Source organism: Dendrobates tinctorius, unplaced genomic scaffold (assembly GCF_039654945.1).
Source record: "Dendrobates tinctorius isolate UK_male_01 unplaced genomic scaffold, ASM3965494v1 ptg000086l, whole genome shotgun sequence".
Classification (NCBI taxonomy): Eukaryota; Metazoa; Chordata; class Amphibia; order Anura; family Dendrobatidae; genus Dendrobates; species Dendrobates tinctorius.
Genome location: NW_027361754.1, coordinates 59,440,001 through 59,457,986, shown reverse-complemented (window position 1 = coordinate 59,457,986; position 17,986 = coordinate 59,440,001). Strand labels below are relative to the sequence as shown.

Sequence of the window (17,986 nt, the reverse complement as noted above, 5' to 3'; positions counted from 1 at the left end):
CCCACCAATAAATGTAATTTTATTTCCCACTCTACGATGTAGTAATGGGGAAATGCAGTGAGATAGCCGGACTCTGGGGGGTAGAGGAGGTTTTTTTGTATTTTTACTTTTGCCATATGTCATTATACAGGAAAGAATATTTCCTAACATTTTTCTCTTGTAAAACCCATTTTATCTTCAGTTTTGTCTATTTTATTTTCAGTCTGTAAAATTGGAGTAAGACTGACGACATTTTTCTCAGCAGCAACCTGGGAGTCAGAGATGCATCCAGTTGTCTTCCATTCCATGTGAGCGCAGTTTCCATCCATTTCAGCATTATTTTTTTTCCTGCCCCCCCCTTCCCCAAGCCCTCCTGGTGGGGTCTTCCAGAAAAATACATGTTTGCCATTGACCTCTAGTATACTTGATTCGAGTGCGTGCAAGCATCCAACCTGCTCGATTTAGAGTACCAAGCACTCGAACTAGATTTCCTCGGCGTTGCTTGATTCACTTTTTAGCAAGGAAACACATCTAGTTGGAATGTGGCTAGATGATATACAAATCGCATACTTACGACTAAATGACCACCCACTCTCACCAGCCACAATGGAAAATTCTGACAACGTGCAGGGCACACGCTGATCGTTGAAACACGGAAACTGACTTGAATTACAAGGCGGCGAAGACTATTGTATCTGTGAAAAGCTTAGGTTTCGGTTGTTCATTCACTCCCACCCGCACCGAGCAGCTGACAGTGCCACACTCCTTGGTGTTTACAAGCACAGAGCCATATCTGACAGTGGTTGCACTTGGTACTGCAGCTATTGCCAAATGTATGGAGCTGTACCTAGTAAACATGGGTACACCACATTTTTTCTTTATTTTTCCCTTTGGGATAGGACCTTATCAGTTCTGGAAAAGCTCTGGATTTTTAAATCTGTGAACGGAGTATGAGTATTCCAGTCTCCAAAGTTTTCAACTAGCCATTGGATTAGTAATTTAGATTGGCGTGGGTCTCCTACTGATAGTCAAAACAAAAGAATTCTACCCTTCATTCTTATCCAATCCTAGGCCATGACCATAAGCAGTTGATTGGAGTAGTCAGTGCTGAAAGTGCCCCGCTGCTCCGTTCATTATCTTTGTGAAAGGCCCAAGAACCAAGCACAGCGCTCACATGTTTTCTACAGTGCTACCATAGCTTTCCAAAGACTGGGCGCATAAGCAACAGGCCATTTCATTCTTCACCTGACTGCATTCCTACGGCCAGGGAGAAAGTCCCCTGTATTGGCATCATGTGGTATTTCCAGCACTGATTTTAACAATCACCTATCCAGTGAATACACCTTTAACCAGGTGAACAGGAATGGTGGGCTCTCCTAGCACTGGTGCTGTAGAAGAATACTGCATTACGTCTTCGCTGGCCTATCAAAATCTGACAATGACTAAAACCAACAAATTTTGCTTTTGTCTAAAGACCTCCATTAGACTAAAGGCGTCCAAGTTCTCTGGCAGGATTAGTTGACAGTCTGACGGTTAATATCAGGATAGAGAAAGATCTGGCTCATCTGATCTCCAAATGGTGTGTTGTTTTTTTTTTTAAACCGCAGAACAAATATGCAATTTTATTTGGATAGTCTCTCTACAATCTTACAAATTACATACAGTGGGATAATGTGCACCTTTATTATATGCACAGTACTCATTTTCTCTGTAGAGCTTTTTTTTTGTGGTGGCTCCTTACTCAACCCCATCCTTCTGTTTTATTCACCGCATCCCACACACCACGTCACAACAGGTTGTTTTTTTTTGTTTGTTTTTTTTTTTATTCCCCATACTACACTGTGAATCTGTGAATCCTATAAGCTTCATGGCCCATGTTTCTATAAAAGCTCACTTTTTTTTTTTCCTGTGATGTAAAAAATTAGGTTATTTAAAACTTATCTTCCAACATAACGGACAGAGTAGTAATATGTAGTATAATAAAAGTAGTAATTTATTAATCTATCCTTTGTCCAATACCCTATTTGCTTGTAATGTCAATTTTGCAGGCATATCAAAAGTACACACCTTACATTTTCCTCTGCCTTGTATGCCATGTATGTGTGCTGTTCTATAGTGGAGGCAACTGCGATAATCAATATGTCTGTATATTGCTTTGGGCCAATAAAATGCCCTCTTACAAACCTCTGGTTCAGTGTCCCTTTTGTTGAGCAGCTTTATGGCTACAGAAACCTCAAATAACAAGTGATCTAGGCTAGTGAGCACGTGTGGCACTGGGTAGTTTCTTCAATTTCAATCATTTCTCCTGTTATAGGAGCCATAATAGGTTTGCCGGCGGAAAGTCATAGGCCCCATTCATCAAGACTTGCTTGTCGTACACCAGTCTGAGAATCGTGCAGGAATAAGAGGCATCAAGTTCTTTAAGGCGATGTTCACACGTTGCATTTTTTTCAACGGTTTATGCTTTTTTTTTACGCTACTTTCACACTTGCGTTTTTTTGCTGCACGTTTTTTTGCGCACAAACGCATCATGCGTTTGTGCGTTTTTTTGCGGGTTTTCGTGCGGTGTTTTTTTATTACTTAAAGCATGCATTTTTTTGCGCATGCATGCGCATTACAATGCGCACGTATGCTCACGCATAGACTTTAATGGGTGTTTTGCTGTAAAAAAAAAAAAAAACACGCATTGCGTGCGCATGCATTTTTTGGGGGCAAGTCGGACGCACAGAAAATGCAACAGGATGCATTTTGTGAGCCTGAGCGCACTACAAAAAAACGCATGCGCGTACAAACGCATGTGTCTGCGCACCCATGTTAAAGTATAGGGAAAAACGCATGTTTTTTTGCACTAAAATACAGCGCAAAAAACACAAGTGTGAAACCAGCCTTAATGCATATTTTCAGCTGCTTTTTACAGTACCAGCAAAATCTGAGATGTTAGAAATCTCATGCACACTTTTTTTGGTCACGATCTTGTGAAATATCTTGTTTTTTTGCAAAATGTAGCATTTCGCTGCTTCTTGGCTTTTTTGCAGCATTTTTCATCCATAGAAAGCAATGGATAAGTGCAAGACTGCAGGTATTGGGTTTTAGCGCCAAAACGTGAAGTTGAACCAGATATTATTTTTTTATATATATATATATATATATATATATATATATATATATATATATATATATATATATATATACATACATACACTGAAGCTTATCAAGCATGCACAAGGGACAAATGTACCCTGAAAAAAAAAAAACAGGACGAAAACTAAGCATAACCTTTTTTTTTTTTTTTTTTTTTTTTTTTTTTTAACGCCTTTCTTACTGCTAAGAGAGCAGATCTTGCCCGTGGAAAAAATTCAGCAAAAACGCAACATGTAAACATAAAGGCTAAGGAGTGCATATTACTCCAAATGTGCTGTATTCATGTCCAGTGGCATGCGCCTTTCTGGTAGTGTTACACCACTGGAGTAGTGTTTCTGGCATAGGAAACACTGCTAACATTGAAGGTTTTGTCTGTTGAGCTTAGCCATGCCAAAATGGGCATGTAAACTAAAATTTTGCCCAACTCCGTTTTTTGGCATTAACACTTTAATGACTCGCCCATAGGCTTTTGTAGTATTTTTAAAGTACGTGCAAAATATAACTAAAACGCGTAAATGTTTGTTACTGGAAGTGACCAACTTTTCTTTCTCTACTCACAGGTAACTGACCCCTTTTATTTACATTTAGGAACCTAATGGAGTTTGTTCTACAATCTGTATCAGTCAGTTATTGTAGGTGACCTTATGCTGAGAGTAGCCATAACTAGTTTGACAAAGACTGGATAGTTTTGGAGAAAACTTCATATTTGAAGTGGTGCTGAAGAAAACGCCTTCATAATCCTACACAGAATTGCTGCGCGAACCTGGGAATGGGGTCCCGCTGTCCCCAGCACTCTTCCTTCAGCTTCTCCGGCTAGTACAGATCTGTCAATTAATGATATCTTAGGAAGTGGGATGCTACAGACTGAGCAACCCCCACCCATGGTGTGCCGCATCCCCATATGAACACAATGAAGGTTTCCTATAAAACTTTCCAGCAGACTTTTAGGCCTTTTTCGCATGCAAGGTTTTTATGAGGGTGTGTTTGTTTTTCATGCAAAAAAAAAAAATTCTGAGCGGTTTTTAATGTTTAGCCATTTTGAGTTCAATGAGGGGAAAACGCACAAACACTCTATTTGAACCTCATTTTGAGGTTACTTTACAACGCTGCATGTTTTCCACATGGAGAAATGCACGGAAAAAATGCAGATTAAAAGCTACTTGTGAGACCTTAAACTAAAGGTCTGGCTCTTTGTAGGGGCTGTGCACAATAAAGTCCCATGTTTGTCCTAGTGATACTGATTTTGGAGCATACAGGTGATTCCTATATAAAGCACTTTCTAAGCCTCCTCAGGATGTGCCATAAATGCTTTGATTTTCTGAACCTCATTTCTCTATATAGATGCTGTTTCGCGACTCGGGAGCATCACGGCTCTCTCCGACAGATATTGCAGGGTAGAAGGATCCGGCCTTCAGGATTTCAACATCCGATCCTTTTTGGCTGAGTGATCGTTAGGTCGATAGTTTCCGAATGGTAGGATGTTCAGGATTGCCATAGTATGAAGCCACTTCGGTAAATTAGTGCCTGGTAGAACAGCTCTATGAATAGTACCTTTTGGGAATGGGAGCCATTGTAATTGGTGACTTTCTAATACATGCACCTAGTAAATTATTCCTGGCATGTTCACAGGCGCTGGCTGCAGTAAAGGTTGTGCGTCTACCTTTACTTCACCACAAGGTAGAGCACAGTCTGCAACAGTGATCGTGACTAGGTCCTATTAAGCGGTTGCAGCGGGCAACCAGATCTGGCCCATAAAGGACCACTTTGGAGATGCTCGTTTTGATGGCTCCAGATTAAGGCATGATTAAGACGGCCCTATTACATGGTCCGTATACAGGACTTACTGACTTGGGGGGTCATCTGGATCGAACCTACAACTTCTTTTGTCTGAAGCTGTAAGTTTGAGTCAGTCTAGGCATTGTAGTCCACATATAGACCATGAAACAGCCATCTGAACTCCAATAAAATGGCAGTGTAATATATTCTCCTTTTCTGTTGACCTGCAAGATGCATTACCGTGTACCTTTTTAAAAGAATGTTATGGGGGCTCCGACGAAGGCGAAGCACTAGGTGATTTTGCAGCATTTTTCAGCTGTTTTCCAGTGCCAGCAAAGCCTGGGATTTCAGAAATCTCATGCACACCGCTTGGTTTTCTCATCAGGATTTTGTTTTGCATGTTTTTTTGCACAATGGAGCTCGTCACTTCTGTCAGTGATTTTTTTTTTTTTTTTTTTTTTTTCAGCATTTTTCACCCATTGAAATTAATGAGTGGTGAAAAAACACCAAAAATGCAGATATCAGGTTTTGGGGTGTTTTTTTTGTGCCAAAACTTGATTCTATAATATAGGACTTTTTTTTTTTTTTTTTTTTCAGCATTTTTCACCCATTGAAATTAATGAGTGGTGAAAAAACACCAAAAATGCAGATATCAGGTTTTGGGGTGTTTTTTTTGTGCCAAAACTTGATTCTATAATATAGGACTTTTTTTTTTTTTTTTTTTTCAGCATTTTTCACCCATTGAAATTAATGAGTGGTGAAAAAACACCAAAAATGCAGATATCAGGTTTTGGGGTGTTTTTTTTGTGCCAAAACTTGATTCTATAATATAGGACTTTTTTTTTTTTTTTTTTTTCAGCATTTTTCACCCATTGAAATTAATGAGTGGTGAAAAAACACCAAAAATGCAGATATCAGGTTTTGGGGTGTTTTTTTTGTGCCAAAACTTGATTCTATAATATAGGACTTTTTTTTTTTTTTTTTTTTTCCCCGACACTAAACTTGATCAGCATGCACAAGAGACAAATCTAGTATGCTAAACCTGCAGCAAGGAAAACGTTTTTTTTTTCTGCAGCTTTTTTTCCTGCCAAGGAGATCAGGTGCTGCTGCATAAAAAAATGCTGAAAAAGCACCTAGTGTGAATTTAACCTTTTTAAGGTGCATTTACATTATCCAATCAATGTTTAATAGCCTAACACTTCATGTGCACACTTAACGGTCTTTCATAGAGGAAATAATTGCAAAACTCCCAGATATGGAGCTGCTATTTCTTCTGACATGCTGGTTTTAGCGTCTATTTGTTTGCCTCGTAATTTAACAACCGTGTCGCATATTTTTCTTCAACTCAGTGTTGTGCCATTCCTCATATTCCTCCTGGAAATGTAGGAATAATTTGACAAATGGGTGTGGCCTAGCAAAGTCTGACAGTGTCCAATCATGGCTGACCCATAAAACAAGGATAAATGGTGATGTCCTATTGTCATGTTAATAAATTTCCAGGAGGAATAGCGAAGGATGGTGCAATAGTTATAAGGAAATGAGCACTAGCATAGTTTAGTAAAACAGATCTGCTCGGAGAGAAGACAGACCTGTCATAAAGATCAGATTAATGTTTCTGGCCAATACTTGGGGTGTTATAGGGGTTTTCCACTTTTTTGATGGGTATTTTGTATGAAAAAAAGTGGAAAACCACTTAAAAATACAGTGAAAGGTCATCTTTAATAGTTTTCTATTTTAATGCAGAACCTCCAGTTACTGCTGCTCCGCTAATTCTGTTTTTAGTCTCTACTCATCGTGAAAAAAAATTGACCCTCGCTAATAAATGCAGTGTTTCTTTTTTAGCCAACTGGGTGTATACCAAAGGGCTAATCTGTGGGCGTTTGCTTTTTCTCCTCTGATGCTGGCCAATCGGAACACAGCCACACCCCTAGAGAAGTTCTGTGGTACACACCCATTTGGTGAAGGGGAAATGTTGCATTTTTACTATCGGGGACCATAACTTTGATCCAGAGGGTCACAGAAGAAAAAAAAGCTATCTGAATCCACATGAGAGGGAAGTTTATATAAAAAAATTTTTAAAAATCCAGTGAAAGGTTATCTTTTAAGCTGCATTATTTCTGTTGACAGAATCAAGTGGAATTAATTGAGATAGAATTAATATAACATTACACACTGTAAAATGAAAATGATGCCCAGGGCATGCGGGGTGGAAGGACTGATCAGTCATCAAATGTCTCCTTTCAGCTACCAATAAGATTCCATAGAAATTGGAGGAGGGAGGAACTCTGCCTCTAGCTCCTCCCCTACCTGTTTACATGGAAGTGTAGCCATAGCAACTGCCATCTCCTCTCTCAGGAAAAATCAGGAGTGGAAGCTGCAGAGAGAAACTATAATGGAAAGTCATGCCTGCTCTCCTAAACACAAGGCTGCAGGACTGATTTGAATGGAGTGAGAGAAGGTGCGCATGCTCTATCTTCGTTAACAGGACTGCATGAGATAATGGAGTTCATCACTCTGCTTTCTCCAACAGTTTTCATACACAATGGAGCAGGGGTTGAGCGTGCTCGCCTGTCCCATTCAACATCTGGTTCCAGAGCCATGATCTCTGGGGGGGTCCCAGCAGTCAGACCTCTAGTCATCAGGGTGTCACATTCCCCAAACATCTCATATTGATGACCTATCCAATGGAGCAATATGATATGTTGTGACCGGGTAATCGCTCTAGGCTATGTGCACACGGTGCGGATTCTGCTGTGGATCCGCAGCGTTTCTGGCCCTGCGGGTCCGCAGCAGATTTAGGTGCGTTGTACAGTACCATTGTTTTCAATGGTAAACAGAAAAACGCTGTGCACATGCTGCAGATTTTTCCACGTGGATTTGCTGCGGGTTCAAATCCACAGCATGTCAATTCTTTGTGCGGATTCCGCTGCAGTTTCAAACCTCCATTGTAGAGATGTGAAACCGCAGGGCTAATCCGCAGGTCTTTTGACCTGAGATTTTACCTGCGGATTTTTACAAATTCGCGTGGAAAAATCCGCAGGACCAAAATCTACGTGTGCACATAGCCTTAAAATCTGGTAATGAAATCTTAGTGTGAGTCTAACCTAGTCAAGATTGTTAAATGATCGGCACAGAATTTCGAACCTTTTAAAGTCCGGGGTCACATTTATCTTTGTGGAGAGTGACAAGCCAGATCTGACATGTCAGAGAGAGGAGACTGATAAACGCCTTGCATGCTCCTCTGGGAAATGAAATATGCAAATGGTCTCTTCAGAGGAGATGACTAGAACTCTAGCGCCACCTATTGGCAGCAGTGATTCTAAATGTTAATATTGACTCAACAAGCCTTGCAATATGACTTGGGATAAAAGCCAAGCCAGAATCTGTTTGAAGACTGTTTTGGGGTGGTACCCCTCATCAGTGCAAAGTGTGAGATGTTTCTAACTAGGGTTTAAGGCTGGAGTCACGTTAGCGTATCACATCCAATGCAAGAGTCAGTGTTCTGATTGTCTCGCGAGAGAATCGCAGCACAGGTGCGGAATAGACAAAGTAATTTTTCCGGCCCCTCCATTGCCGGTGTCCTAGGGAATCTATTTCGCACACACCCATAAATTTGTATGGGTGTGTGCAATCTGAATTTTGTATGCAATCGCGCATGCTGCATTTTTTTTTTTTTTTTTTTTTTTCAAACATTCTATGGATCTGGGGGAAAAAACACAAGCATAGAATTACATTTTTTTTTATTTTAAATTCATCTAATTTCATTGCAAGTGTGAGTGAGACTTGAGGGATAACGTTTCTCCTTGTGGAGTGTGACAAGCCAGACCTGGCATGTCCTACGTTTAGGATCGCTGCTTCCAGTAGGTGGCGCTAGAGTTCTAGTCCTTTTCCTGGCTTAACCTTTAGGCTATGTGCTCACGCTAGCGTTTTTAGACACTCAGGTAACTGATCCCCCTTCCCATAAAACGCGCGTCTTTTTTTCTGCGCGTTTTCGACGCGCGTTTTCTGGGAACATTGGGGAAGGCTAAAAACGCGCAGCAATGCGGAAATTAATGAGCATGCTGCGTTTTTAGCCACTAATCGATTCCTGAGCGGTTAAAAACGCATGCATTGGCACAAAAAGCCAAAAACGCATGCAAATTAATGTGAAGCATCTTTTAAGCGTTTTTTTTTTTTTTTTCTAGTTTTACCTAGGGAGGGAGAATATTTTTTAGGCCTCATTCAGACATCTGTTGTGTGACCGTTGTTCATCAGTGTTTGGTCAGTGGTTTCTCACTGACGAGGGTGGATAGCGACTTCAGAGCGTATCCTATACACTGCAGTGCTAATCTGACTCGCATGGATGCTTTCCATGATTATCGCGGCTGTGTGTGGCTCATTTTGATCTGTGACTCAAAACAAAAACTGATACGTTTGCACGCAATATTCCGCACATGGAGCGAACACCGGATGTATCCAGAGCCCAGCACTGTATTCCCATGTACCCCAAATCTGTGCACCTCTGTATGAAGCACTCTCCTATATCAGCCTGTATGTGCATTCTTAGTCATGTACCACAGTCCTGGTAAAGACAGGTCCATGAGCCCTAATGTACAACAGTCGTAGTTTGGGCAGGTCCATGATATGTAAGCTTCACTTCACACGTGCATCGCTACTTTTTAGTTAGTTTTTCTTTCTGTGTCGTGATAGTGTAGCACATAAAACAATCCTATCCTAGAAATCGGTTATCTAACTAACCCCCTAGATCCATTATAACACTAGACTATCATAATGGAAGCCATGACACAAGTGTGAACAGAACCTTAGCGTTACTTGAGCTACTATCGTAACCATTTTGAGCAAAACTGTAGGAACTTGCAGGCATATTTTGCCTAAATTGGTGCATTCTGGAAGAAATGTTCTGTTACTTTAACCCTTCTGGACATGGAGAAGGACTTCAGCATTTATATAAGAAATAAATATCCTATTTATACTGGGATCAGACAGCCGTGTTGAAAATCAGGCCAGTCGTGTCCTCAAACCGCAGCCCTGACTGTGCTCCTCCACATTGCCTCTCATTGCAAACGTTACTCTAGTCTGTAAACTTGGTCCAAGATAGCGCATGATGCATTTTTATATTTTTTTTTTTTTTTTTCGATCTGCTTGAAAAATTGATCATGTGCACTGGCGCTATGGCTACAGTGTGACAGTGTTCAGACTATACTCTTGTCTGATTGAGCCCTTACTGAAAGCAAGCTGCGATCAGACCGCTCCAGAACTTCACTACACAGTGGTTAACGTGTCTTGTTCATTCCCGATCACTGGGAAAGGGTCCCAAGCCCCCTTATCTGCACCACTGAGATGTGGAGCACTGATGATATTGAGAAAATTATGAAGCGCTGTATAAATTCTAGTCTGTGTTTTTATATGTGCTCAGGTCTATTACTTTACTGATTTTATATCTTTCTGTGAACAGTTGTACTTTTTTTTTTTTTCCATGAAGCTTAGTACCTGAGCCACACGTGGCACACCACATTTTCACGGCACATCTAGCTGTAAATGTGCGCCACATAAAAATTTTCTTTCCAGATTTTACCACTGCTACATTGAAAGTGGAGAAATCCATAGTATTTCCATAACAGAATGAGCGCAATACAGATATGGGAATACACAGCCCATTTTTTCCCTGCACCCAAATGTCCACTAAGTCGATGGAAATTTAATTTACCGTACTTGCCTAGTACTGTAATCTGATATTGTACATGCAAAAATCTGCAGCAGATCTGACCTATAACTCAGATTCTTCGGTGTGTAAAATATATACCACTGCAAAATTTTCAGTTTGTCTGATTTTTCTCTTTATAGGTATATTCTTGAGTAAAATGTAAATTGCTCTTTTTTTCTATAAACTGCTGACATGTCTTCAAATTTCCAAGCAATACATTTTGTATTTATTTTCAGAAAATGAGCAATGGTCAAAATAACAAAAAAAAATGCAGTGCTTGCAGACCTCAAATAATGCTAAGAAAACAAGTTCATAATCATTTAGAAACAACAATACTAATGTTTTAACTCAGGAAGAGTTCAGAAATCAATATTTTGTGGATCAACCATGACTTTTAATCACAGCTTTCATGCGTCTTGGCATGCTTTCCACCAGTCTTTCACACTGCTTTTGGGTGACCTTATGCCACTCCTGGTACAAAAATGTAAGCAGTCCTTCTTTGTTTGATGGCTTGTGACTATCCATCTTCCTCTTGATTACATTCCAGAGGTTTTTAATGGGGTTCAGGTCTGTAGATTGGTTTGGCCATGACAGGGATTTAATGGGGTGGTCCTTAATCCACACATTGATTGACCTAGCTGTTTGGCATGGTGCATTGTCCTGCTGGAAAAACAAGTCAGTCCTCAGAGTTGGGGCACATTGCCTGAGCAGAACGAATCAATTTTTTTCCAGGATAACCTTGTATGCAGCTTGATTCATATGTCCTTCACAAAGATTAACCTGCCCAATTCTAGCCTTGCTGAAGCATCCCCAGATCGTCACCGATTCTCCACCAATTTTCATAATGAGTGCAAGACACTTTGGCTTGTACGCCTTTCCAGGTCTCCGTCTAACCATTAGACGACCAGGTGTTGGGCAAAGCTGAAAAGTAGACTCATCAGAGAAGATTACCTTACTCCAGTCCTCTATTGTCCAATCCTTATGGTCTTTGGCAATCTTCAGCCTGGCTCTCCTTTCCAATGAGAACATTGATGAAAGGCTTTTTTTTTTTCTAGCTTTACATGACTTGAGCCCTGCCTCTAGGAGCCTGTTACGAACTGTTCTGGCCGTGCACTTCACCCCAGCTGCCATCTGCCATTCCTTTTGTAGGTCACTTGATGTCATCCATCGGTTGCTGAGTGACATTCGGTCAGTGGAGAGTCGTTTTCGCCCTCTGCCGGTCTGTAGCTTTGTTGTCCCCAATTCTGCTTGACCTTGTTGTAATGGACTGCCGTCTTAGAAATTTTAAGGATGGAGGCAACATGACGCTCACTGTATCCCTCTGCTAGTAAAGCCAGAATTGAGCCCTTCTTTTCCTCACTCAAGACTTCAACTCCTTTGGCATGGTTAAAAGTTATTTTTTCATTCCTGTTACTTTTGGGATATTACTAGCACTTGTCTTTCCATCCAGCTTGTCCTATTGCAAGAGGATTGTGAACACCACAGCGGGGTCTTTTTTTATACTTTCCTTTGTTAAATAAGATTTGGTTCAGGTGATCACTTAATCAGATGCACATTAAGTAGAATGAGGTGTACTCTGGTTGGAATTCAACGGACACTGGACTGGAATGGCGAAGTAGATGAGACTTCAGCAAATCCCATGTACACGTTGTAGGTTAATTTTTTGTTAGTGTGTAAATCGACATGCAGCGCAATTCTTAAATCCTCAATTCTCTCTGTGGATTTAACACTTCGCAATCTGCACCAAATTGGCTATGAAATCTGCTTGTAACATGCCTAGGTTTTGTTGGGAAAAATATTTATTTTCCATGAGTAAATTTTCAGTACCTGTAGATTAGACTTCTTACAATTTAATTAAAGGAGTATTCCCATCTCCAAGATCCTATCCCAATATGTAGTACTTGTAATAATAGCGCATACCTCAAATTAGAAATGTAGAATAGTCCTGATTCGCTATGTCGCTTACCCCATGTGCAGGGCATTGCTGTAGCTTAGGTATCCGTGGTTACAACCACTCACATAGCAACAGTTGGTAGGGGTCATAACCATAGATTTTTAAGCTATTGCAATGCCATGCACATAGGGAACGTGACATAGCTAATCAGAAGAACTATACTAAATTTTTAACTGGAGGTATTTGCTAATATTACACTTGTTACATACTGGGATTGGATCTAGGAGATGGGAATAACCCTTTAAGCTATCTCTTCTCTATTGCTGTGAGGATTGTCCCTGCACACAAATCCACATTGAAAATCTGCACTGTGTATTCACCTTAAGGCCGGGCTTACACTTTGAATCCATGACGAGGTTTTTGGGTTTTTTTGCCACAATTTTCCAAAAGCACAGCAATTTTTTTTTTCTTTTTCCTGTAAACCCCACATTTTTGGGCAAAAATCGTGGCAGAAAAACTCATGAACGCATCTTGAGGCTTAAAATTCGTCCATATGCCGAGTAAAAAAAAAAAAAAAAACCATGAGGAAATTGATCTGTCTGAAGGATTTCAGAACTTAATAATGTCAATTTTCACTGCAGAATTTTGACGAGGGTTTCATATTTTGCAATTCATAGGATGAAAATCTGCAGCAAAAGCCCCAAACAATTCATCATGGAGTCCACTCATCTTGTGTCCCATGTGGACGTACCCTTACAAGGTTTGGTTGGGGGGACTACCCACGGAGACAGGAGCAGCTGTTGTCCCTCCATCTCCAATTAGGGTACCGTCACACTTGGCGACGCACCAGCAATCCCGACAATGATGCGACCTGGTAGGGATCGCTGATGTGTCGCTATGAGGTTGCTGGTGAGATGTCAGTCAGATCTCAACAGCGACGCAGCAGCGATACGGAACGATATGATGGTCGTTGGGACCCTGTCTCTCAGCAGACCTGTAGTATTGAGCTTGTTCGTCGTTATCCCTGTCAAACACAGCGATGCATGCTGGCCAGCGGGACACCAGCGATCAAAAAATGGCCCAGGACATTTGAGCACGATCAGCGACATCGCAGCAGGGGCCCGATCGCCGCTATGTGTCACACATGGTGAGATCGCTGTTGCGTCACAAAATCGGTGACGCAACAGCAATCTCGCTATGTGAGACGGGGCTTTAGGAAATGCTTAGGTGAGAATCTTATCATCTGAGCAGGAGAGGACAAGCCAAGGACAGATATTGCTTTGCTTTTAGTAGACCTGCTCTTTAAGGAGAGCTTATTAAGACAGCCATTATTAAATTGTAAAATAGCCTAATGAATGGCCCAATAATGTCACCGGTCACTTCCATCCTTCCCTAGTAAATGAATAAATGTATGCCAGTAACAGCCTCTTTTCCCCTTAGTTGATAAAATTAACACACCGCATAAAATTTAAATGCAAACCAGAGTCCGGCCGCGTCTCATGTCCCGGCAGATCGACACAAATCTTGCTGGAAGCTTTTCTCTTATTGATTAAGACCTGCCATTCACTAGATTGAATATTCTCGGCTGCTAATAGTTAATGCGCTCTAATGAAAAGACCCATAAATTGATTTTTTTTTTTTTTTTTTTTTTGCAATTTTACATTTGCCCGGGCCTTGAGTTATCTGCGCCTCGGCTTCTCCTTGCCAAATTCTAAGATGTGTCACTAAACTGGCATGTAACTCCTGCATGTGAAGACTAGAATGTCACGTTGTGTGTACAGGCGTCCAGTTACTGACCACTATTACTGATGAGGCTCCTTAACCCCAGATCATTCAGATATACACAGAACGGTATTTTACACATGTTGGACAGAAACAAGAGGATCAAACCGCGGCCGGAGAGGTTTCAGAACTGCAAAGACCACTTTGACCTGGTGATCACCTGTGAAGAGAGAGTCTACGATCAAGTAGTTGAAGGTGAGTCAGTGTCGTGTATCCTATACAGGTGATTGTTGTGTCTTATGGTTGTGTGCTGCAATACCCGACTTGGTAAACTAGGAAGGGACGCCGTATTCAGTGGAGCGCCATGGTCCTTACAGTTGGACCAGTCCCCCCCACTACACATACACACATCTGATATTGGGGACAGGTCATTAAATATGAAAGTCAAAGAATTCCCTATGATATTTCTCTGAAACGGGGCTCCATGTCCCTTGCATAGACCTGCAGTCACCACTAGAGGGAGCCTTGTAGCTTCCTGTTATCATTGAGTGCAATATATGAAGAGTGCAGTGTAAGCCAGCACAAGATGGGTTAACTGTGTCCTCTTTCAAATCTGGCTGAGCAGAGGATTTGGTGCCTTCTATGTGAAAAAATTTAATTGTCCACTATAAGGAGATATTAAAAAGTAAACTTTAAAAAAAAAAAATGTTTTTAATAGTTTTGTTCGGCATGGTAAGTTATGAAACTTTACAAATCAGGCCTCAGTCAGACGGTTTTCTCGTACGGAGGGCTAGCTGTGGTTTCTCATATGTGACAAGAACAGATGTCTGAATGAGGCCTTAGTATGGGGTGAGGCTGCTGCGCGAGATTGGTCTGGTAAGCAGAACACTGCGAGGAGGAGACAAGCTGACCCATCACTGCCATCACCTGTGCTCCAGATGAGTACATCCTGATATCAAAGCAGCTGAAGGCAAATAGATTAAGGAATAGCAGAGGTTTGGAAGCCACTTGTGCTGTACAAAATTTTATAAAAAAGAAAAAAAAAAGTATAGTTACTTTTTAGAACATTAGTACAGAATTTTGAACCTCTTTAAATCAGTCAACATCTATTTCAAGGCGTTTAATTGTCGCTTGGTGGCCATCATTTCCATGCTTGAGTAGAATAATGTAGAGTTTCAAGTCTTCAGTGCTCCTCGTGACATTATGGGCTGTTTATTCCACAGACCTGAACTCCAGAGAACAAGAAACATGTCAGCCCGTGCATGTCATCAATGTCGATATCCAGGACAATCACGAAGAGGCCACACTAGGAGCTTTCCTAATTTGTGAACTTTGCCAATGTGTAAGTTTTTATATATTTTTCCTCCATCAGCAGATAATCTCTGGTATATAAATACTGCAGCGCTATATGTGCGGCTTCAGCGGCAGAATCGTTCTGCAAGCCTGCATCCATACTCGATGCTTTTTCTGTTGAAAATGGAGGTGGTGTCCTAAGCACGTGTGTATGAGGTCTTTATACCTAAAGGGGTTTAGTAAAGCTTGTTGGAGTGTACGCCACCTTGTGGCCCAAAATGGTGATACAGCTGTATTTTTTTTGTTTGTTTTTTTTGTAAGCAGTTATTATAGTTTATATACGTTAAGCCTTTTGTGTGTGATTTTTAGCTCCCTGTTTGGAAATCTGAATATTAATTTGTCTGTGACATAAGTGCTTGAGTGGCAGACAGTCATTCTGATATCACTCGAAAGGCTCACACGCAGCTGAGCCATACAGGCACCTAGAAGCTATGCCAGTACATTGAGTATATTGGAGCTTATACATATATTATAGTATGTATGTGCCTCGTGGGAACTCACAGTAAGTTAAATGCAGTCATCTACCTATAATAATTTGTTGTATTTGTGACAGTCTTTTTACTGTAACGAAGCCGGAGACTTGACGCCACAGATAACTATTCTTTCCAAAACGCCTTCCTATCTTAATTAATAAGCTAGGACAGTCTATTAATCTCAGGCCTTTACTGCATCCTCCAAGGACAGAACATCTCTACCAGAGGTTTTCGTTCCAGGGTTATACAAGTGTTATGTCCTAGCAGCCAAGAAGTAAAAAGTATAAAAAGACCATTACGGACTATCAAATGGGTGGTGTCCTAAGATCTGTTCATGTGATCCTCGTAGAGCATGGGGTGGGACGATCACATTTTTTTAAGGACCCACCTTTAGCAGCCACATTTCTTAATGGAATACTACATGGAATTTGTATGACCAGCTATAGCTTTTCTACGGCAATATCGGCTGATTCCTCAAGGATTCCAAAAGCTGAGCTTTCTTGGAACATGTCAAAAAAAAATGTCCGCCTCTGTCTTCCAGATACAACACACAGACGACATGGAGAACGAGATAGACGAACTGTTACAGGAGTTTGAGGACAAGAGTGGACGGACCTTCCTTCACACCATCTGCTTCTATTGACGCAAGCCCACTCAGGCCTTATCCTCTATCATTGTTATTACGCTTCTATTACCAGATTTTATTTTATTTTCCCCCCTTTTTTAATTTTTTTTTTTAAGTGTTTTTCCTCCTTCAGGTATTTTGTCCCCCCAAAAAACTAAAAGGACAGATGTACAAACGTTTGTATATATATATATGGGAAATATGGAAGATTATGAGGGAGAGATTTATGGGAAAAAAATAGGATTGCCTAAAATTTGTGCTGAATGAGTATTATTTTAATCTTTTTTTTTTTTTTTTTTTTTTTTTTAATATATATATGTATATTGTTTCCAAATGAGGAGTTTGTGGTTCTAGTCTTTGTAACCCTTCGAAGTCAGAAGGGGGGGGAGAAGACAGTGATGGACCCACTTATCAGTACGTGGGTAATACTGACACATGGTGATGCCAGATCTACAAATATGAATATTAATATCTGTACAATAATAGGTAATAAATTGGAGAAGTTACTCTAAGTGTGGTGAATTGTTATTATGTGTGAAAGTTTACAACACGTTGGTATGTACCGAAGCAATAACAGCTTCTAAGGGGGTCAACACAACGTAGAAGCGTTGGTGTGGCGCAAAACAGCCATCGTCCTGAACGCTTCCAGCTTCCCCTCTGCCTACCACTTTATGTCCCACGATATGGAATAAAGGACTATTTTACTGAACGGTTAATGTCACTCTGTTCTTTGCTTCTCTTTGCCTGATACAATACTTTGCACTACCTGTAGCTTTCACTAGCAGGCCATTTGCTGAAACTGGCATGCTCGTTTCATTCATTTATGAAACTGAGTGGGCTCTGATCTCAATACCTGGCCCGACTGCGGTCTTCTGACTTTAACTAAATGCACGAGTGTAGATTTGGGTCAGGAAGTCCTCGACCAATCCAGATGTCAGTCCATATTTGGACTGTAAAACTGGCCTTAATCAAAAGCCTGGTGAAATCGAATGCTCCTCATAATGAGCATTAGCAGCAGTATGCCACTAACTGACACCATAGTAGGCGTAGATTTTATCAGTCTGACATAAATATATCAGGTCATGGGTCCCATCGCCACTCCTGCTAAGCCTCGCCCTAAAGAATGCTTTAAAAAAATCAAATAGAAAATAAGATAATCTGTGTTTTTCACGGATGACAGAGGGGAGATCACACAAATCCCACCACCACCAGTTTGTCATGGATGACACTGGGTGGGGGTCGCACAGAATCCACCGCTGCCTCCAATCGTCAGAACAATTACGCAATTGAATGACGAGTGATGGAAGAGGCCGCGGCTG

At 40.9% G+C, this 17,986-nt stretch overlaps 1 protein-coding gene across 1 annotated transcript in view; it reads left to right on the top strand.

Annotated features, from left to right (window-relative positions):
• SSU72 (SSU72 homolog, RNA polymerase II CTD phosphatase) overlaps positions 1–17,173 on the top strand; it is a 112,139-nt gene extending 94,966 nt beyond the window's left edge. The window contains exons 3-5 of the mRNA XM_073585460.1: positions 14,332–14,471; positions 15,440–15,558; positions 16,584–17,173. Of these exons, the coding sequence (XP_073441561.1) occupies positions 14,332–14,471; positions 15,440–15,558; positions 16,584–16,685 (361 nt within the window). The 3' untranslated portion in view covers positions 16,686–17,173. The remainder of the gene's footprint in view (positions 1–14,331; positions 14,472–15,439; positions 15,559–16,583) is intronic.
• Positions 17,174–17,986: the final 813 nt, after the last annotated feature.